Source organism: Drosophila gunungcola (genome assembly GCF_025200985.1).
Source record: "Drosophila gunungcola strain Sukarami chromosome 3L unlocalized genomic scaffold, Dgunungcola_SK_2 000005F, whole genome shotgun sequence".
Taxonomy (NCBI): Eukaryota; Metazoa; Arthropoda; class Insecta; order Diptera; family Drosophilidae; genus Drosophila; species Drosophila gunungcola.
Genome location: NW_026453180.1, coordinates 1631879 through 1650311, shown reverse-complemented (window position 1 = coordinate 1650311; position 18433 = coordinate 1631879). Strand labels below are relative to the sequence as shown.

Here is an 18433-nt window from a genome sequence, read left to right as displayed (position 1 = left end):
AAAAATAAAAATAACTAACTAGATAACTTTGATTTTACAAATTAATACAACCAAAGTAGAAGTAATTAAAAAATAAGTCAATTAATGTCAAAGGTACTTTTCTTAATTAGTTACTATTTTGGTGATACCAAAAAAGTATGGTTTTTTAAAATTAGAGTTACTTATTTAGTCTTCCAAAGCGGAAGAAAAATATTTAAGTTTGACATCAAATAAAACACAAAGACTTAAAAGCACCCGTTCGTTTCAGTGTAGGAGTTCGAGGCAACTTGCAACAGACACCCACACACTCGAACCAACTCCAACTTCAACTCCACTCCGGAATTTATACCTGTGAGGGATCGTGTGTGTTGCGCGCGCTTCAACTTCAAACGGATTCCGGTTCTAGTTGTTGCTTTTGCTTTTGCCTTTGCTTTGGCTGCACTGATTCAGAAAAATCTTGAAAGACGAAAACAGGGAAAATCAATTTCTTTGTTGTTGCCAAAGGTGAGCATTTGTTTTCGTTACCTTACCTTTCGCTTTGCCTGCTCTGCTGAGCGACTACCTGAATAATAATAATACCAGAAACACCACCACTACCACTTGTTGTTGTTGTTGTTGTTACTGGCAACCTGCAAGCCAGAATCTGTGTGAGAACCCATTTTTATGAGTGAGTGTGTTACTTGGGGTAATCGGCAGATCCAATTTAAATGAGATCCCAGCTGAAAGACGTGCAGTGGACACTTGTTAACTTAGATTGGCTTAAAAATAAAACAAATAATTCGTATGAGTTTATATCTTGAAGCCTTTAAATTTGACATTTCTAAAGCATAGAAATCTTTTGATTCCAGTTGTATATATGTAGTTAAAGATGGGTTCATAGATTATTTGTTAAAAATTAGATTCCATTCGAAATACGTATAGTGTGGAAATAGGTTAAGATTACTTGTTTAAACATTATTCACGCAAAAAAGACACCGACAAAAAAAAAAAATTTCCTATAAAAATCTAATTTAAATAAAATATCAGCTGAAAGACGTACAGTGAATACTGCTAACATATATATATGTATAGTCTGTAAAGAAAGAAGTCTCCCAACGAAAATTCTTGCTTTACCTCAATGTGACAAATAAAAGTTTTTATAGGTTTATATCTTGACGCCTTAAAATACCTAATACCCATAAAACTTTTAATTTGTAATTTGATTTGTATCTATAAATTTGAAAATTTTTATTTTAGTTCAAAGGCTTTTTATTAGACATTATCAAGAAGATAAACTATCGTATTTCATAATCAGCACTAAAATACGACTTAATTAGTTCATGGTGGTCCCATCTATATAAGTAACTTGATATCTCCTGACCTTATCCTGGACACACCTTAAGGTGTTTAAACAGATTAAATACCTCCTCTTCCAATAAAAAGCACACACCCACCAGCTCTTAATCAATCGATTACTTTAGTCATATTTAAACTGATACTGACATTTCCGCTGCCTGATAACGCACCAGATATTAGAACATACCCCACCTTGAGTGAGATTGCAAATATGAATACTTTAGGTAGGGGTACAAACGTTTATGATTCCTAAAACCTAATAGCTGTAGCAGAAAATGAGACCTAATATACGAATGGTTATAATATAATATATATATTTTAAGATTAAACGTAGTAAAAAATTAAATTCTTTACAACTAAGCATTATAAAATTTTTTACTTGATCATTTCACAGATATATAGTCCTATTTCCCAGCTCGTAGCCCCAATCTTTTAATTTTCCCTAGAGCACTTCTTTTTCGACTTTGGCCTACCTCATCTTTGTACTATCACAAACAGGGTTTAATCAGTGATCAGGCAAATATTGGACTGAAATTCTTGGTAATTCGCAATAAGACGTCATGTTTTCGTATTACTTTTGTTTATTGTTTAAGGGGAGTAATCACTACAGATACAGATACACATACGAGTACGGAAACTACTTAAATTAGAAATGTCGTTTGCACTTTGGCTATATACAATTCCGCTGATATGGCAGCCATCGTTATTGAAACTTAGGCTAAGAAGTACATAATATGCAACGAAAACACGATATAGGATAGTCAGAAGATACTTAAAATAGATCGGAGCTTGACCAGCTCTTCGTAAGCAACTATTTACAGGTTTTAAAGCACGCACAACCACCCATTTTTTGTCCTTTGAGGACTATGTACAAAGTCCGGGGAAAAAGTAATTACTATCACAACCGAGAATCGATCAGAAATCCTTAATGGCCGCAGGCGGCCAGGGAATGCACCAGCATGGCAAAGCTGCTGATGAGGAAGATACTGGCCGGCAACGAGGACAGCATCCGGTAGTTCTCCTCCGTGTGCTCCAGCGTCTTCTTCTGCTTGATGACCCATCCCAAGCTGCGCTCCACCGCCCGCTTCCACTTGCCGTAGCGCTCCTTTCGCTCCACATCCGTGGTGGTGGCCAGGAAGGTGTCGTAGTGCACGTTCTCGTAGTAGCGCTTCTCGGGCTCGAACTGGCACAGGTTCACTCCCTCCGCCTGGGCGGCACACATGGCAGCGCCGAACGCCGTGGAGTCCATCAGCTGGGATCGAAAGACGGGCAGGCCAATGGTGTCCGCCTGGAGTTGCATCAGCAGGTTGTTTGTGGTCAGCTTGCCATCGGCATGCAGTTTGTTGATCTCATAGCCACACTCCTGATGCATGCACTCCAGGATATCGCGGGTCTGGAAGCAGATGCTCTCCAGGGCAGCTCTCACTATGTGATTTTTCTTGGTAAATTGAGTTAAACCAATAATGATGCCTCTAGCATTCTGCCGCCAATAGGGGGCATACAATCCAGTGAAGGCGGGCACGAAGTACACATCCCCCGAGGTGGGCACCATCTCCGCATACTTCTCCGCATCCCTGGAGTCTGGCAGTATACGCATTTTGGTCTGCAGCCAGGACAGAGCATGTCCAGCTACCGAAACAGCTCCCTCGATGGCATATATCGTCGGTGCCTGGGGTCCCAGCTTATAGGCCACAGTGGTCAACAATCCATGACGCGAGAAGACAGGCTTATCACCCGTATTGCAGAGCAGAAAACAGCCGGAGCGGTACGTGTTCTTGGTCTGTCCTGGCTTCACGCACATCTGACCCAGTAACGAGGCCTGCTGGTTTCCCATGATTCCACTCAAGGTCATGCCACGCAGAGGACTCCTTTCCGAGGTGACCTTTCCGAACACCTCCGAGCAGCTGTGGATGGTGGGCAACATGTGCTCCTTGATGCCGAACGTCTTGAGCAGCACCGGGTCCCAGTTTTGCGTTTCCAGATTCATGAGCAGAGTGCGGGAGGCGTTCGTCACGTCCGTAATGTGGAGAGCACCTGGAGGAAAAGATGATTATAATAATTATTTAATAATTAATCATTATAATAGGAATAAAATAGTTCTAAAGAATCTGAGTCAGGGTCCTATGACTCCACTCACGCAGGGCTCTAGTAATCCTTGTTTTAATTTTATTTTAAAATGACTTACCATTGGTCAAATTCCAGATAATCCAGCTGTCGACGGTGCCCGCTTTGCAACGCTTCTCCCGAATGGCCTGTCGGACCTCGGGCACATTGTCCCTCAGCCAGCGGATCTTGAGGGCCGAGAAGTACGTGGAGATGGGCAAACCAGTGCTGCTGCGGAAGTGGTTCGGGTCCTGCACCTTGGCCACAATCTGCTCCACGGTTGTGCTGGTGCGAATGTCCTTCCACAGGAGAGCATTGTACAGTGGCTTGCCGGTTATGGCATCCCAGACGATCGTCGTCTCACGCTGGTTGGTGATTCCAATGGTGGCAATGTCGCTGGCGGAGAAGCCCTCCTCGGGCAGCTGCTTGATGGCCTCCTCGGCACACTTGTTAATGGATGCCATCATTTCCAGCGGATCCTGCTCGTACCAGCCATCCTGCGGCGTTATAACACTCAACTCCACCCGGTGCGCGGCAATCTCCCTGAAATCCGGTGTGGTGTAGATCGAGAAGCCAATTGTCTTGGTGCCCTCATCGATGACTCCGACGAGGCCAGTGTGCTGGATGAGAGATTGCTTGCGCAGCTCCTTGCTCCGGAACGGCACATCCGCACTCGAGTGGGGTAAGTTCTTGCCCTCGGTCATGCTGCCTGAAAGGTAGAAAAACAGATTAGATAAGCCACTCAGTCTTGGGAAATTATTGCATAATTATGTGTTGCAGGTATTTTTTGAATGACAATTGCATTCAATTACGTTGCTGATAAAAGAAATGCTTGATATAATATTGAATTTAGGATATCCTAAAATAGAAATACGTTTTTAAACGCAAAATTGACTTATAGATTTAAGAAATTATTGCACTCTTATGTCTTAAATTACATAAATTATTTACATTGCGTTAAAATAAAAAAAGTTTAGCAAGAATTACTCGAATTTCAAATATAAACTGTATTAATTTAATAATTTTCGTTTATGAGAAGGAATGTATATAAAACTTTTAATATTTATAAAGAGCTGTATAAAGACGGTACAAATTGATTTTTTTAAAGTGAGTTTAAAGTCCAACTTGTTGATATAAAAGCTTCTGCAATGGCCTAAGAGAACCTATTCAGTTCCTCTATGCTTTGTAAGAAATTCATTAGTTATTATTAAACATTGTTATTTTTATTGTTCTAGAACGAATAAAAATATTTTTGAATTATATAGTAACAATATTTAATGGTTCCCAAAAGAAACTCAGACGCAAAACGCGATAATATAAGCGGACGCAATATTCAAGGTACTTCCGTTGGAGGTCCAACCAATATTTTAAAACACCGCAACCATAAAATCATTTGACGATAACGATAGAAGATAAAGTTGAAAGGCTGTGAAAGCAATCATCGTTTCAGATCTGCCATATAGCAGCCACTCCCACTCCGTCAAGTATTTTCGACACCCGTGTTCTATATTTGCCATTCACACTTCTATGGGGACACATTGTGGACTCACTGAGCGATATAATGATGATATGAAATGGACATGTGTATATATGCTATGCATACAAGTACAATGTACTCGAACACTTGTTTCGGCATTGTTTGACTTTGTACCCGAGTTGGCTCGTTTGGGGGGCTTGATTCCCATTACGAATCTAATGGTCGAGCCCTCTTCCCACTCTCAAACCGAAACACTGAAACACTTGTTGACACCAACAACTTGTCGCCCGGATTTGCTGCTCCGCCTCTCTGTATATGGAGCCCAGAAATTCGAAAACATAAATTATGGTAAACTGTCATCATCCCAATCCCTGCGCCAAGGTCAAGTGCTCGTAATAGAGATAAGGCCCAAATGATTGAGTGCACTGAGTGATTTGCCATTGTACATATACATATTTCGTATTTTATTTCACCGGTAAGCTGATTGGGATTAACATTTGAAAACTTTCCAAAGATTCCTCAGTTTCCGGATTCAGCTGGTATTCAGTTTAAATTAGTTGGCGACACTTTTTAAAGTCACATATTTTAATGTTCGTCTGTTTTTTATGGCTGTGTACTTTCGTTGGGCACTGTTTTCTGATAAGCAACCATCGATACACGACCCATAAACTGTTATGCTACCAAGAATCGTAGATTAGATATGGAAAGCATTTTTTCAGTGGGCTGATCGGACAATATTTGCCTACCCACTTGCTGTGAACACTCCAATAAAACCGCAAAAGACACAAAGGAATTTCAAGTAATATTTTACGATATCACCAATTACATGAGATAATTTACGTTATGTTCGATTACAATTAATAACCCGCGATAACTGCGATAACAGGTAACAATATTCGATAACTGCGATTACAAATGAATAACTAAAATGAATGATTTATTTGAAATTGTATAGTAGTTTCCTCACTTCTGATATTCGATTGTTGTTGTTTATGACTGCTGATAACACTTGCTTAAATATTTTTAAATTTTAAAAGAGAGCGGTGGAGGAAAGTTTAAAGTAAAAGAGAGAGTAATCGATCGAAAAAGAGGGACAGAGCGCGACAAATAAAAACACAACCGACCGCGGCGAGCGCCGAAATGTATCTGAAAGTTGAAAATCAAACGATTCGAAGGCGCGACAGCGCAGTGAAAATACCCATACATAGAAAGAGCTTTCAGCTCGACCATTTATTGGATGTATGTGGGTATTTGGACTAGGCAAATCGGAGACTCTACGAATTTATTACCGACTGACTACCCATCGACCAGACCAAATTAAACGGGCAGCAGCAACAATTCCAGCTGATAAGACAAGCCGGCAAAAAGAGTGCCGATGTCTGGGTCGTTGGCTGGATTTGGGGGTGGATTAGGGGGTCGAGTAGTGGGTGGTGCTGCCCCAGACGCTTTTCGGTGCAATAAACTGCTAACTGGTTGCGACAGACGCCGGCAGCCTTGGCATTTAAAAACACCCATTTGCATTCGCTTCAGACTGATATAACCCAGAACAGTGGGTCAATCGCATCGCAAGTAATTGTCAAGCAAAAAAAAATAAATTCTTAATTAAATTCTAAACAACTTTTATGTTAAGCTAACCATTTATAATTAATTTTATAATTTTGTAAAAAATTTAAACTAATTTCATATAACTTACACATATCTAAAAAAGATCTGTCTATTTGTGCTATATGCGGTTAAGTAAAAATAAGGTTTGTTTGAAATTATTATGACAAAAAGCCAAGAGATTAAAAAATTTTAATAAATTTTACTATTTTCTAAATATTTTAATTTTACTAGTTTTGCGTATTAATTAAAGAACAATCATTATTGGAAAATTGCAAAATTGTCTGGTTCCAATCTCAAGAATATTCGAAAATGATAACGCTACTATAATCGTAAAAGGTAAATAGTGCCTCTTGGCATGTAAAAAGTAATGATCAATCAAAATGAAAGCCTAATCCACTGTAAATAACTGGGATTTCCCACGGTAGGTATACGGTATTAGTTAAGCCCCACAACAAAATGCAATTAGGGATTGTAGCTGCGATTTGCTTGTAAGCGTATGCATTATTTCCCATTTCCCCACAATTATGTACAAATAATAATGTATAATTTCAAGAAGGGAAATTATTCCACAGAAATTTATCCCACACATAAATTCTTCAGCTTTTCAAAGACAATCCGTATACGCAATCTCACGTGTGGGCGTTCATTCAGCTCATACTTATAGGCCTGGCTATTTAAAGATACAACAAATATTAAAAGTATTCCATTGAGGGGCAAACAAATAAAACAAACGTTATGTGTGTGACATCTTCAAGAGCAGGCCAAAACGAAATAAACGCAAAATGCAAATGATTGTATTTAAATATTTGCATCCTTAAGCGAAAAGGGGGAGTGTGTGTTCGTTATATAAACAGCGATCTAGTGGGACAGCCGAAACAGAGTTAATGAAATCATTTTGAGCAACTAAAGCGACTTCATTAAAGCCAAATGTCACTGTGAAAATATATGCGTATATGTGGCATGTGTGTTGGCCCACAAACGAAAGCAATTTGGCCCGACTCGATGGCCTTAAGTAGGGTATTTAGTTGTTGAGTTTGGGGTACAACAGAAAAATGATATTATTTTAAAAACCCGCCAAAAATAAAAATACGATACTAAAGAGCTAATGCTCTATTATAAAACTTAAGGCATATAAATCTTTATTAAAAGTAAAGTATTTTTTTATCGATCTCTAAGCCATAGAGTATTTTAAAATCGACTTGACCATTGTACAGTAAGATAATGAATTGTATTTCCTTGACGTGCAATTTTTGTTTACACACATATATCGCTATATACACAATGATGCAGTGTGTTGGTAGAAACCATTTAAGTCATCGTAAAATATCGTATTATTATTGCCCTGTAATTTCAGTCACAATATCAGAATTACACTTGAACTGAACAAATGGGCGAGTGTGATTTTGTCATTTGCATTTCTCTTTATTTTGCTTTTTTCTTTTTTGTTAATGTATGTAATTCGAGTGCAAGTAATGCAATTATTGATTACATCAGGGGTGCAAAGGTTCACTAAACTTCTGCAAGTACATGCATATATTAAATTACGCATACGACCTGTGGACTATATATATAGACTTATCGCAACCATATCATATCGTATGACCAAATTTCTCACTTAAAATGATTACTGAAATATTTGTTGCTGCTGATAAGGCAGGTTTTTGTTGGGGCTGCATTTTATTGTTGGGTAGTGCGATGGTTATATAACAATCTACAGAAGGGGCGAGATAGACCTATTTGAACGAGTAATGAAATACTTCATCACGACAGGTCAAAGGTCCCTCGATTAGCCAGCTTTTCAGCGCCAGGCGTGGTCTAATCACCTAGTTGCATCTATAATAATGTGCACACTTCTCTGTTGTTGATAGAATATTCAACAGAGCTTTTACATTCAAAAAAATTTCATATTTACACTGTTATATTTAAATATTGAATGATAAAAACTTATTGTGATATATTTAAAACAGTAACATATTCTTGTTTTTAAACTACACAAAAAGAGGTTTTTGTATGAGAACAAAAAATATTTTACATTAAGCACTGAGATTAATATTATATCTTAACTAGCATACAAAATTTTTATAAATTTTAAAAATTTATTGTGGTTTATATTTGTTAAATTTATATATTTTTTTTAGTTTTATGTTGGCTTAGAAAATCGTAGTAAATATAAATTAAATTTTGCTTTAATTATTGTTTCTATTTACTGCATTTAGTATAGCATTTACAGTAGGTAGTTTCTGATAGAAGTTAGATTTTATTTTCTGACAGACAAATTAGTTTAAAGTAGTCCAAATTGATCCTTTTTTTTCAGTGCACTTATTTATACCCTGGCACATCTGTTATTTAGCTTTGCCGTGTTGATATTTATAATTTTCTTTAGTTTTTGCTGGCAATTAGTTACGTAAATTGCATTTGCCAGTGGCAATATTTACAAAATAAAGTACGATTTCAGCTTCCGTATTTCGAACTCACTGCGTCGAACGTTGCCGTTTGAATGAGTTTATTTATCGAACTGAGCAACAAATCGTGAAACGATCGAAGGGACGTGGAAATAGGTGGGAAACGAGGCAAACTCACGTGGTTTTTCAGCATAAACAAAACAGAAATCAATATTCCAACTAGACATGGGCTGTTGCTTACGTCACTAATAAGACAAGCCCCTCAAAAGCTGCATTCCAATTGGTCCAACGCCCCATGACGTCACAACGTGCAAAAGCACAACAATGCTTCGTAATAGGTACTCAAGCTACCTACACCTTAATCATACCCACTCAATGAAGGCTTTAATGAACAAATTAGCTAGCCATATAATTAACACATTTAATAAACTTTAATTAACAACTTATTGAGTAATTAAGACACATAAAGAAAGCAAAAGAAAACACGTGAGTACCGGCAAAGTGTAAAACTCACCCACATTTGCACTGCTCTCCCTTGTTTTATAGTTGAGCTGTTTAGGAATGATACAACTAGATATCCGACGGCATGTCAACACACTTTATTTGCAGAATAAACAACATTTTATGGCCTATTTCAGCGGGTGTATCACTTTGCCACCGAAGACGAGCCTCTTTTTACGATTTAACGCACTAAAATATACCACTGATCGAGCGTTGCCAGATGTGTGGGATTTGATTGCAGTGGGCTGCCAGACAATCGAGTTTGTTCAATCGATAATTTCAAATGGCGCTGCATTCAAATTCAAATTAAAATTTTTATAACAAAATAAGTATTTATGTTCCTTTGTTTTTTTTTTGTTTTTTTTTTTATAAGGCCTAGAATGTTTGTTTTAATTTATTTTAAAGTGATTTATTGAAATAATCAAACAAGTAGTTTTTAAGCTAGCCATGGGCTTTCACAGTATAAAACTCCATTGCATTTAACTTTGAACTACTTTGAAACCCTAAAGCTATTTAACATGAAATACTTTTAGTCTTAATCGTACTTTGCCCATATTCGTCACGCTGGAGTGAATAGCTAATTTCTAAGCGTTGGTAAAGGCAAAGTTTGTTTTGGATTTATCAGTTGCCAAATACGGCGAGGTGTAAAAAAGTTGTATTAAGTAAAGAAAGTATAGATAAGAACGGTGCGTAGGTGCACAGAGAGAAACTAAGCCACCATCATGAAATGTTGTCCAAAAATGTCTATCCTTGATACTGAAGGGCTCAATCTTATCTTAACATGTTCTATGATTAGTTGTCATTTTCAATCCGCGTAAGATTTTTAATTCGCCCTGAATCATAGGTGACAAACTTCACATGCCATCAGCTACATTCTTATGTTTGAAGTCTACCAAGTTGTTGTGTGTTTCGAGTTTTGTGTTTTTTATTATTGAGCCCCCCGAAACGAACAAAACGGCTTTGACTATGCCTATCTCTCGGTTTCCGATAAGTGGCCACGACTATCAGCTGGCAGATTAAGTGTTAGTTTTATCAGCACATTTGGGAGTCCAAGGGGTGGTGTTCCAGTCGATATGGGCAGTCGAGCGACAGCGGATCCGCCAATTCCCGATTTCGATTCCGATCCGATTCCGGCCAACAGAAGCCTCGAGGAGCGCCTTGGATTGGTTGGCGAATCAGAGATCTACGATTCGTTATGGTTTACCACACTGATCCAGAGCTGGGAGTCGCTGGTGCTGATCCTGTCCACCTTCTGGTGCATCCTCTTGGCCCGAGTAGTGACCCAAAAGTTAAGGCTCAATGGCTCACCCAATCTCTGCTATGCAGTGGAGTTCATTCTGGTCATTCTGCCCTGCATTTTGCTCGTCACAGTGGCCGTGGACTATAGTTACCACATAGGACTAGTGATGTTTTTGGTCACTCTCTGGTTCCTGCGCAGGACTAAGGCTCTGGAACGAGCTAGAATTCGCAGCCATTTTGATTTGGGTGGCAACCGTCCCATGGCCTTCTCCGTTCTGCGTGCTCTGACTCACCTGATCACCGCCATCTGCATTCTGGCCATCGACTTTGGCAGTTTCTATAGGCCTTATCGCAAAAGCCGGCAGTTTGGCGCCAAGCTAATGGACACGGGCATTGGCTTGTTTGTTTTCACCATGGCCATGGTGTCCAGGCGTACTCGACACTGGTCAGATCTCCGCCGGAGTGTGCTTTACTCCGCTTTGCCTTTGATACTTTTGGGACTGGCCCGTACCGTGGCCATTTTGATGCTGGGCTATGGCCAGGATGCCCATGAATATGGACAGCATTTGAATGCCTTTTTTACACTGGGATTTACCAAGTTTTTGGGAGCTTTGGTTGGTCTACTGGCGCGCAAGGATCTGCATTTACTGCCCTTGGGATTTGGTAGTTTCTTATTTATCATTGGAATTTCCTACATTTTTTAATCCACAAAATGCACTTTCAGGTCTTTTGCTCATACACCAATTTGGCCTGAGTGTCCTGGGCATTTCCGACTATGTGATGGATGAGGATGTGGAACGCTCCAACTTATTTGATGCCAACCGCGAGGGTCTCGTCTCCTTGCCAGGATTCGTGGCCTTGTACTTAGTATCCATATATGTGAATCGCTGGATGGTGGCCACCACTTTGTTGAGCTACTCCGAATTGGTCAAAAAGCTGCGGCGATTGTTCTACCTAGTGCTGATCTTGTGGAGCTTGTTCGTCATCAGTACTTACGGCATTGGCATCTCGAGGGTCACTTGCAATTTTGGCTATGTCATTTGGATGCTGGCCATTGGCAGCACCACCTTGTGGGCCAGCTTTGGAGCCATAGACTTAGTCATAAACAGTGTGATGCCATGGGAAGCCAATCAATTGGAGGAGCAGGAAAAGGGTCTTCTTACAGGAGATACTCCCGTCAAGGGAAGAGAAAAGTCCATTGTTCCATTTACCATCAACCAGGCCTTAAACCAAAATGGCTTAACCTTCTTCCTGGTGGCCAATATATTAACCGGTGGGGTAAACATTTTCCTCGAACCGGAGGACCGCTCCAATTTTGAGTCCGTCCTTATTCTACTTGTCTACATGTTTATAGCCACTAAAATGGCTCACGAATTGCTGAAAAGAGGAGTTCGAATAGCTTAATGTAAGATTTACCCGTGATTTAATTGAATTTAACTTAAATATATTTATATCTTTAAATGCTTTTTAAAAGTGACTAATTACAGAATTATAATCTCATTCTTTCAAAGGTTGCCCTTGCTTTATTATCTTTATAATTTTATACTAACTTGTTTGTCTGTTGGTTAAACAACTTCGTTGTGGCATTTGTCTAATCGATTAGCTGTCATTTTTGACTCTCATTTATTTTATTTGTACTACGTACGGAAAAGAACCCTGGTTCTAAAGTTATATCAGTAAACGTTTGGCATTAATTACAATCTTTAATTTATAGGGGATTGCAATTTGTGGCCTTCTTTTTTTAATTTACTTTGAAATGATAAGAAATTTTCATTTTGTTATACATTGTACATAAATAAAAAACCAGGAAAGAAGCCTTGTAGTTATAAGAAAAATGTATATATGACTATACCAATTTATTTATTTACTATTTACTAAATTGTAAGCTTCCACATATATCAAACTAGACAAGATTAAGTAAGATATAGAATTTTGTGTTAAATGTATAAACACTATTAAAAAATTCCTGACTGCTAAATAAAATAAAATAAAATAAAATAATTGTATACATTAACAATTTCAAATGACCCGCCATCGATAACCTAAAGGTGCTTCGATAGCAACAGGTTGCAAGAGGTACCTCTCTAATATTTACCACCGAAACCTATTAAACCACTTTATGGCCACAAAACAGGCTTGGGTTTTTGGCCAGCTGAGCAGTGCGTGGCCATAATAGACTGGAAAAGAAGTCGCCATGGAAACCAATTAGTTTTGTTGCCACAGCAAAAGCAGAAAAATATTTAAAAGAAACCCAAGTGCAACTGCAATACAAAGATGTTTGTTTATCTCAGCAAAAAGGTAGGCATTGCTTTTTGCTTAATGTATTTAAGTGTTGGCTTTAAAGTGTTGACCCCCACAGATAGCCATACCCAATAATGTTAAACTCAACTGCATTGCCTGGAACAAAGAGGAGGGCTATATCGCAGTCGCCGGTACGGATGGATTACTTAAAGTGCTGAAATTGGATCAGGGTAAGTGCAACGAACAATAATGGGGATAAACTATCTTTAAAACAGGTGCATACCATGCCTAACAATATATATGGTATTCTTTTCCTGTTATTTGCATTCTTCCTTTGACTTAATCAAAGTATTTAACCTAAGCAACACATACACTAAATAATGGAATAGTGTTTAACATTTAATATTTCATACTTAAATTATATATATTAGTATCATAATTACAATGCATACTTTATTACATGATTTAGTATTGAAATACTCAAAGTAATGTGGAAAATATTTAACTATAAATGCATTTAAATTTAAAAATTGTATAAGGTTTCAATTTAAATAAAATTTTCAGATATAAAAGTCTGTTGGAAAGTAAGCTAAATTGAATATTTAATTTACTAAATTATTAATCGTTGCGGGTTAAATAACTTGGATTTACTATGTTTTTTTACAGAATGTATAATTTTCATAGTATTTATCAAATATAAAAACCTTTTAAATCATCTTTTAAATCAACTTTTAAATGGTTTTTATATTTGATAAACAAGTTTGTTCCTTTATTAAATTAAAAAGGGATTTTAATAAATATTTTATTTATATTTAAACAAAATAACATTTAAAACCTTAGTTAATAGGACTTTGTATTATGAACTGATTTCCAGCTGCCACCAATGGCCAGAGTAAAGGTGGCCTGGCCGCCGTCTCCAACCTGTCCATGAACCAAACGCTCGACGGGCACAAGGAGTCGGTGCGGGTGGTCACCTGGAACGATGCCCAGCAAAAGCTAACCTCCTCGGACACGGATGGGGTGATCATGGTGTGGATGCTGTACAAGGGATCCTGGTACGAGGAGATGACCAACGACAGGAAGAAGTCCACGGTGGCCAGCATGAGCTGGACCTCGGATGGATCTCGGATCTGTATTGTTTACGAGGATGGAGCGATTATTGTGGGTTCTGTGGATGGCAATCGCATCTTTGGCAAGGAGCTCAAGGGAACTCATCTTACCGGTGTGCAATGGAGTCCAGACAACCGTCTCATCCTTTTTGCTCTGGCCAACGGAGAGTGTCATCTGTATGATAACCAAGGCAACTTTGCTGTGAGTAAATCAGACAAAAACACACACGATCGCACCTTCAATATACAAAACTTCTGTTATCATACTAAGTTTCAATATTTCTACCCCAGATGAAGCTGCACATCCAGTGCGTGAACATAAGTGGTGGATCCTCCTCCAGGGGTCATCGCATAGCCAGCATCTGCTGGTTCAGTGGAAGAGTTCCACAGAGCCGAAAGCGACCAGTTTTGGCCATTTGCTATGAGATTGGACGGGTGCAGATCATGAGAAATGAAAATGATGATGGTGGGTGATTTACATAGTTTGCAAGTATTTTTGTTTGACCCATTTGTTTTGCAGCCCCCACAATCTTTGACACTGGAATGCGCAATGTGGACGCCAAGTGGAACCACGATGGCACTGTGCTGGCCATCTGTGGAACCACATTGGACACGGTGACGCCTCCCTTGCAAAGGGATTCCAACCAAGTGTGTTTCTACTCACCAATGGGCCGGATCTTTCGCACTCTTAAGGTTCCGGGCACCGACATCACTTCACTTAGTTGGGAGGGGAAATCTCTGCGTATTGCCATGGCCGTGGACTCGTTCATCTATTTCGCCAATATCCGACCGGATTACATCTGGTGTTATTTCGAGAAGACTGTGGTGTTCTTAAATAGCAACAGTGTCTCCAGGGATTCGCCCATGAGTGTGATCACCTTCTGGAACACGGTCTCCAATCAGAGTTTTCTCAAGGAAGTGGAGCCCACTTTGTGCCTGGCCTCCAGTAGTGAGCATTGCGTCTTGGGAGTGGAGTGTGTAAGTAGCAACACCAAGGAGATTGCGCTGAGCACCCTGGAGAATCGCAGTAACCCAGCGGATGATAGAGTTTATCAATTACTGTTGTGCAACTCCATTGGGACCACTGTGGATTGTGAGTACTGCATAGATATATGATTATTTTTTTTTATAAACATATCAAATAAGGCAATTCCTATAAAATGAAGGAAAAACACAATGAACTAGTTGCTTTATGCAAAGCGAAGATAATTACAACTGGTTCTTGCTGTCTTTTGGTGGTAGCCTTTTATAATTCCCAACTGCTTCTAGGATGTTGTTTTTTATTTTTAGTATCTTTAGTGAGTGTCCGCTATCTGTCTATCTGGCTATCTGGCTTAAAACCTCGTCGCTCATTTTTGTGTTTGCTGGCATAAAATCTTATATTTACTTCAAATTGAATTCAACATTTGACCTTCAGTTAGCTTAATTTCTAACTCTTTTTTTTAAATTTATTTCTATACTTTTCGTTTCAGCAAAGTACACCGATATCAGACCCTGCTTTGTTGGCATCAACTCAAGCTATGTAGCTATAGCTTCCCAGGAGGAGATCCTCATTTGGCATTACCACACCCCCAAGGTGGGTTCTTTTAGTTCTTAATCCAATCTCTGGTTATCAAATTCTGCTTTTCCTTTAGAGTGCCTCCACTTTGCACAATGTCAAGGCCCGCAAGGAGAAGCGTTTCCACATTGATGACACACCCACTGGAGTGGAGATGGCCAAGGATCTGATGCTCAATAGTAGCAGTGGCGATGGTCACTCCACACAGCGTGGAATCAGTGATCCCATCTGTGCGCTGGCCCTCTCCGAAAAGCTGCTACTGGTGGCCAGGGAATCGGGAGCCATCAACGAGTATAGCATTGTTAATGTGGCGCTGAGAAACCGCCACTTGATGAACTCCAAGGTCTACAAGATGGCCATCAATTGCAATTCCACGTGAGTTACTTACTTGTTATACCCCTGCAGAGGCTATAATAAATCAGAGAAATTAAAAAGTTTGTAACGCCGTTAACGAAACATTTCTGACCCTAAAAAGTTCTTATATTCTTAATCAGCATGACATTCTTGTTTTCCTATAAATGTTTAATGAATTTATTTAGCCGTGCTGCCATAATTGACCACATGGGCGTGATGACCCTGCTCGATTTGGACGACAACCGGGAAACGCAACTGAATTTCAGTCGGGTGGAGCGCAAGGATGTGTGGGCAGTGAGTTGGGCCAAGGACAATCCACTTCTCCTGGCTCTTATGGAGAAGACGCGCATGTACATTTTCAGGGGTAACGATCCTGAGGAGCCCGTCTCCTGCTCCGGCTACATATGCACATTTGAGGACCTGGAGATCACCAGTGTGTTGCTGGACGACATCATTAGCGTGGGTGAGCTGCAGAGCTCATCGCATCTTATTCAGCTGAGGGTGAAGTCGCTGCGGGATACCGATGACCTGCTGGAGCATGTGGGCTTGGAGGATGCCAAGCAATTCATCGAGGATAATCCGCATCCGAGACTGTGGCGCTTGCTGGCGGAGTCTGCATTGAAGAAACTCGAACTGGAGACGGCGGAGAATGCCTTTGTGCGTTGTGCCCACTATCCGGGCATTAAATTGGTCAAGAGACTACGCACCATTCACTCAAGTGAGTTGCAACGGGCAGAGATTTCAGCCTTTTACGGAGAGTTTGAGGAGGCGGAAAAGCTTTACCTGGATGCAGATCGTCGGGATCTGGCCATCGAGTTGAGAATGACCCTCTGCGATTGGTTTCGGGTGGTCCAGCTGTACAGAATGGGAGGATCCGGCGTGTCGGACCAACAAATGGAGATTGCCTGGCGAGAGATTGGTCACCACTTTGCCAATCTTCGCTCCTGGGAGAGTGCCAGGGAGTACTACGAGAAGTCTCACTATCTGGAGGGCTACATGGAGGCACTTTACCATTTAGAACTTTTTGACGACCTGGAGAAGTGCGTGGAACGGTTGCCGGAGAAGAGTCCCCTGCTGCCGAAGCTGGCCGAGATGCTGGCCTCCGTGGGCATGTGCTCCGAGGCGGTGCAAGCTCATCTACGCTTTGGTGACCAGAAGGCCGCCGTCTCCACCTGCGTGAATCTTCGGCAATGGGGCGAGGCTGTGGAACTGGCCCAGAGATTCCAGCTGCCCCAGGTTCAAACTCTAATAGCCAAACATGCTGCCCAGTTGCTGCAAGAGGGACGCCTCAAGGAGGCCATTGAGATGCAGCGGAATGCTGGCCGCCACCTGGATGCAGCTCGTCTGCTCTTCCAAATGGCTGAACGGGAGCAGGAAAAACGAGCTCCCCTGTTGAGGATCAAGAAACTATATGTTCTGGCTGCTCTGCTGGCGGAGGAGCATCTCAAGGCGGTGGCCACTCCAGAGATTGACTACGCCAGTGGCAGGAACACCCTGCTGGACTCCATTTCCTTGGAGGATGCGGCTGCCATTGAAAAACTGTGGCACTGTGCCGAAGCCTATCACTTTATGCTCCTGGCCCAAAGGCAACTACGCTTTGGCATTATCCACAGTGCGGTGATCACAGCAGTGAGGCTGCGGGATTATGAGGACGTACTGCCTCCGGAGCACATATACAGCCTATTGGCCTTGGCCAGCTGTGCGGATAGGGCATTTGGCACCTGCTCCCAGGCCTTCACGAAGCTGGAGCAACTGGGTCATCTGCCGGAGACGACTCTACAGAGGTATGAGGAGCTGGCCTCAGGGATCTTTGCCAAGTACGATCCGGAGGATACTGCTGGCGAGCGGTTGGATTGCTATTCATGCGGAGTGCCAGTGCCTGACAGGTGAGTGGCGGATGGTGTTCGGTCGGAAAACCTATTTAACTTATGACGTACTTTATTTTTGTTCAGCTCCCCCTCCTGCCCAGAATGCAATGCTCGTTTTCCCGCCTGCATCTCATCCGGAAAACCCATCACCCAGCCCACGAACAACATATGGATATGCACCACCTGCCACCATTGTGCTGCACCCACTGAGATCTCAAGGCATCGCACCTGCCCACTGTGCCACAGTCTGATTGTGTCCATGACAGTAGAGATTTAAAAAAACAGTAGAGCGGAAACATAAGAATAAGAGTATCCGATCAGGCTAATGTCTCAATAAATAAATAAATTGGGTAACACAAATAGGAATTATTCTAAGAATGTAAGGGGCATTTGAACTTGTTCTATTAGCCATGTACCGAAAATAATCGTTAGTGAATTATAAAAATCACAATGAAGGAACTGAGGTTCATTTATGATCCGAATTTAATTTTTTTTTTTAATTTTAACTTAAATTAAAATGTAATCCAGATTAAAAAAAAAACTTTTTTGTCTCTTAGGGAATTCCCCATATGGATAAACATCGATTTTTCCTGCCAAGCATCGATAACACCGATATTTCGAAATCATCGATTCAACGACATCAGAATCGATGCTCCTCCTCC

The 18433-nt window shown here is 40.5% G+C and overlaps 3 protein-coding genes across 6 annotated transcripts; 2 read left to right on the top strand and 1 right to left on the bottom strand.

Annotated features, from left to right (window-relative positions):
* Positions 1-1877: 1877 nt before the first annotated feature.
* On the bottom strand, positions 1878-9591 carry LOC128259260 (glycerol kinase). Of its 4 annotated transcripts, none has more exons than XM_052991548.1 (3): positions 9416-9591; positions 3500-4126; positions 1878-3348 (listed from the first exon to the last, which is right to left on the bottom strand). In XM_052991548.1, the coding sequence occupies exons 2-3, from the start codon at positions 4119-4121 to the stop codon at positions 2240-2242; spliced, it is 1731 nt and encodes a 576-aa protein (XP_052847508.1). In that variant the 5' UTR covers positions 4122-4126; positions 9416-9591; the 3' UTR covers positions 1878-2239. The 4 variants fall into 4 exon arrangements, with proteins under 4 accessions (XP_052847508.1, XP_052847509.1, XP_052847510.1 ...); XM_052991549.1 differs by having other exon boundaries at positions 9420-9591; XM_052991550.1 differs by lacking the exon at positions 9416-9591 and adding an exon at positions 8975-8994.
* Positions 9592-10149: 558 nt separating this feature from the next.
* LOC128259431 (uncharacterized) lies at positions 10150-12537 on the top strand. Its single transcript, XM_052991787.1, has 2 exons — positions 10150-11304; positions 11366-12537. Exons 1-2 carry the CDS (start codon positions 10476-10478, stop codon positions 12043-12045), a joined length of 1509 nt encoding a protein of 502 aa, XP_052847747.1. The 5' UTR covers positions 10150-10475; the 3' UTR covers positions 12046-12537.
* Positions 12538-12684: 147 nt separating this feature from the next.
* On the top strand, positions 12685-18141 carry LOC128259354 (WD repeat-containing protein 35). The gene is made up of 9 exons (XM_052991671.1): positions 12685-12939; positions 13001-13112; positions 13757-14193; positions 14283-14457; positions 14512-15084; positions 15464-15567; positions 15626-15924; positions 16089-17789; positions 17856-18141. Exons 1-9 carry the CDS (start codon positions 12916-12918, stop codon positions 18046-18048), a joined length of 3618 nt encoding a protein of 1205 aa, XP_052847631.1. The 5' UTR covers positions 12685-12915; the 3' UTR covers positions 18049-18141.
* Positions 18142-18433: the final 292 nt, after the last annotated feature.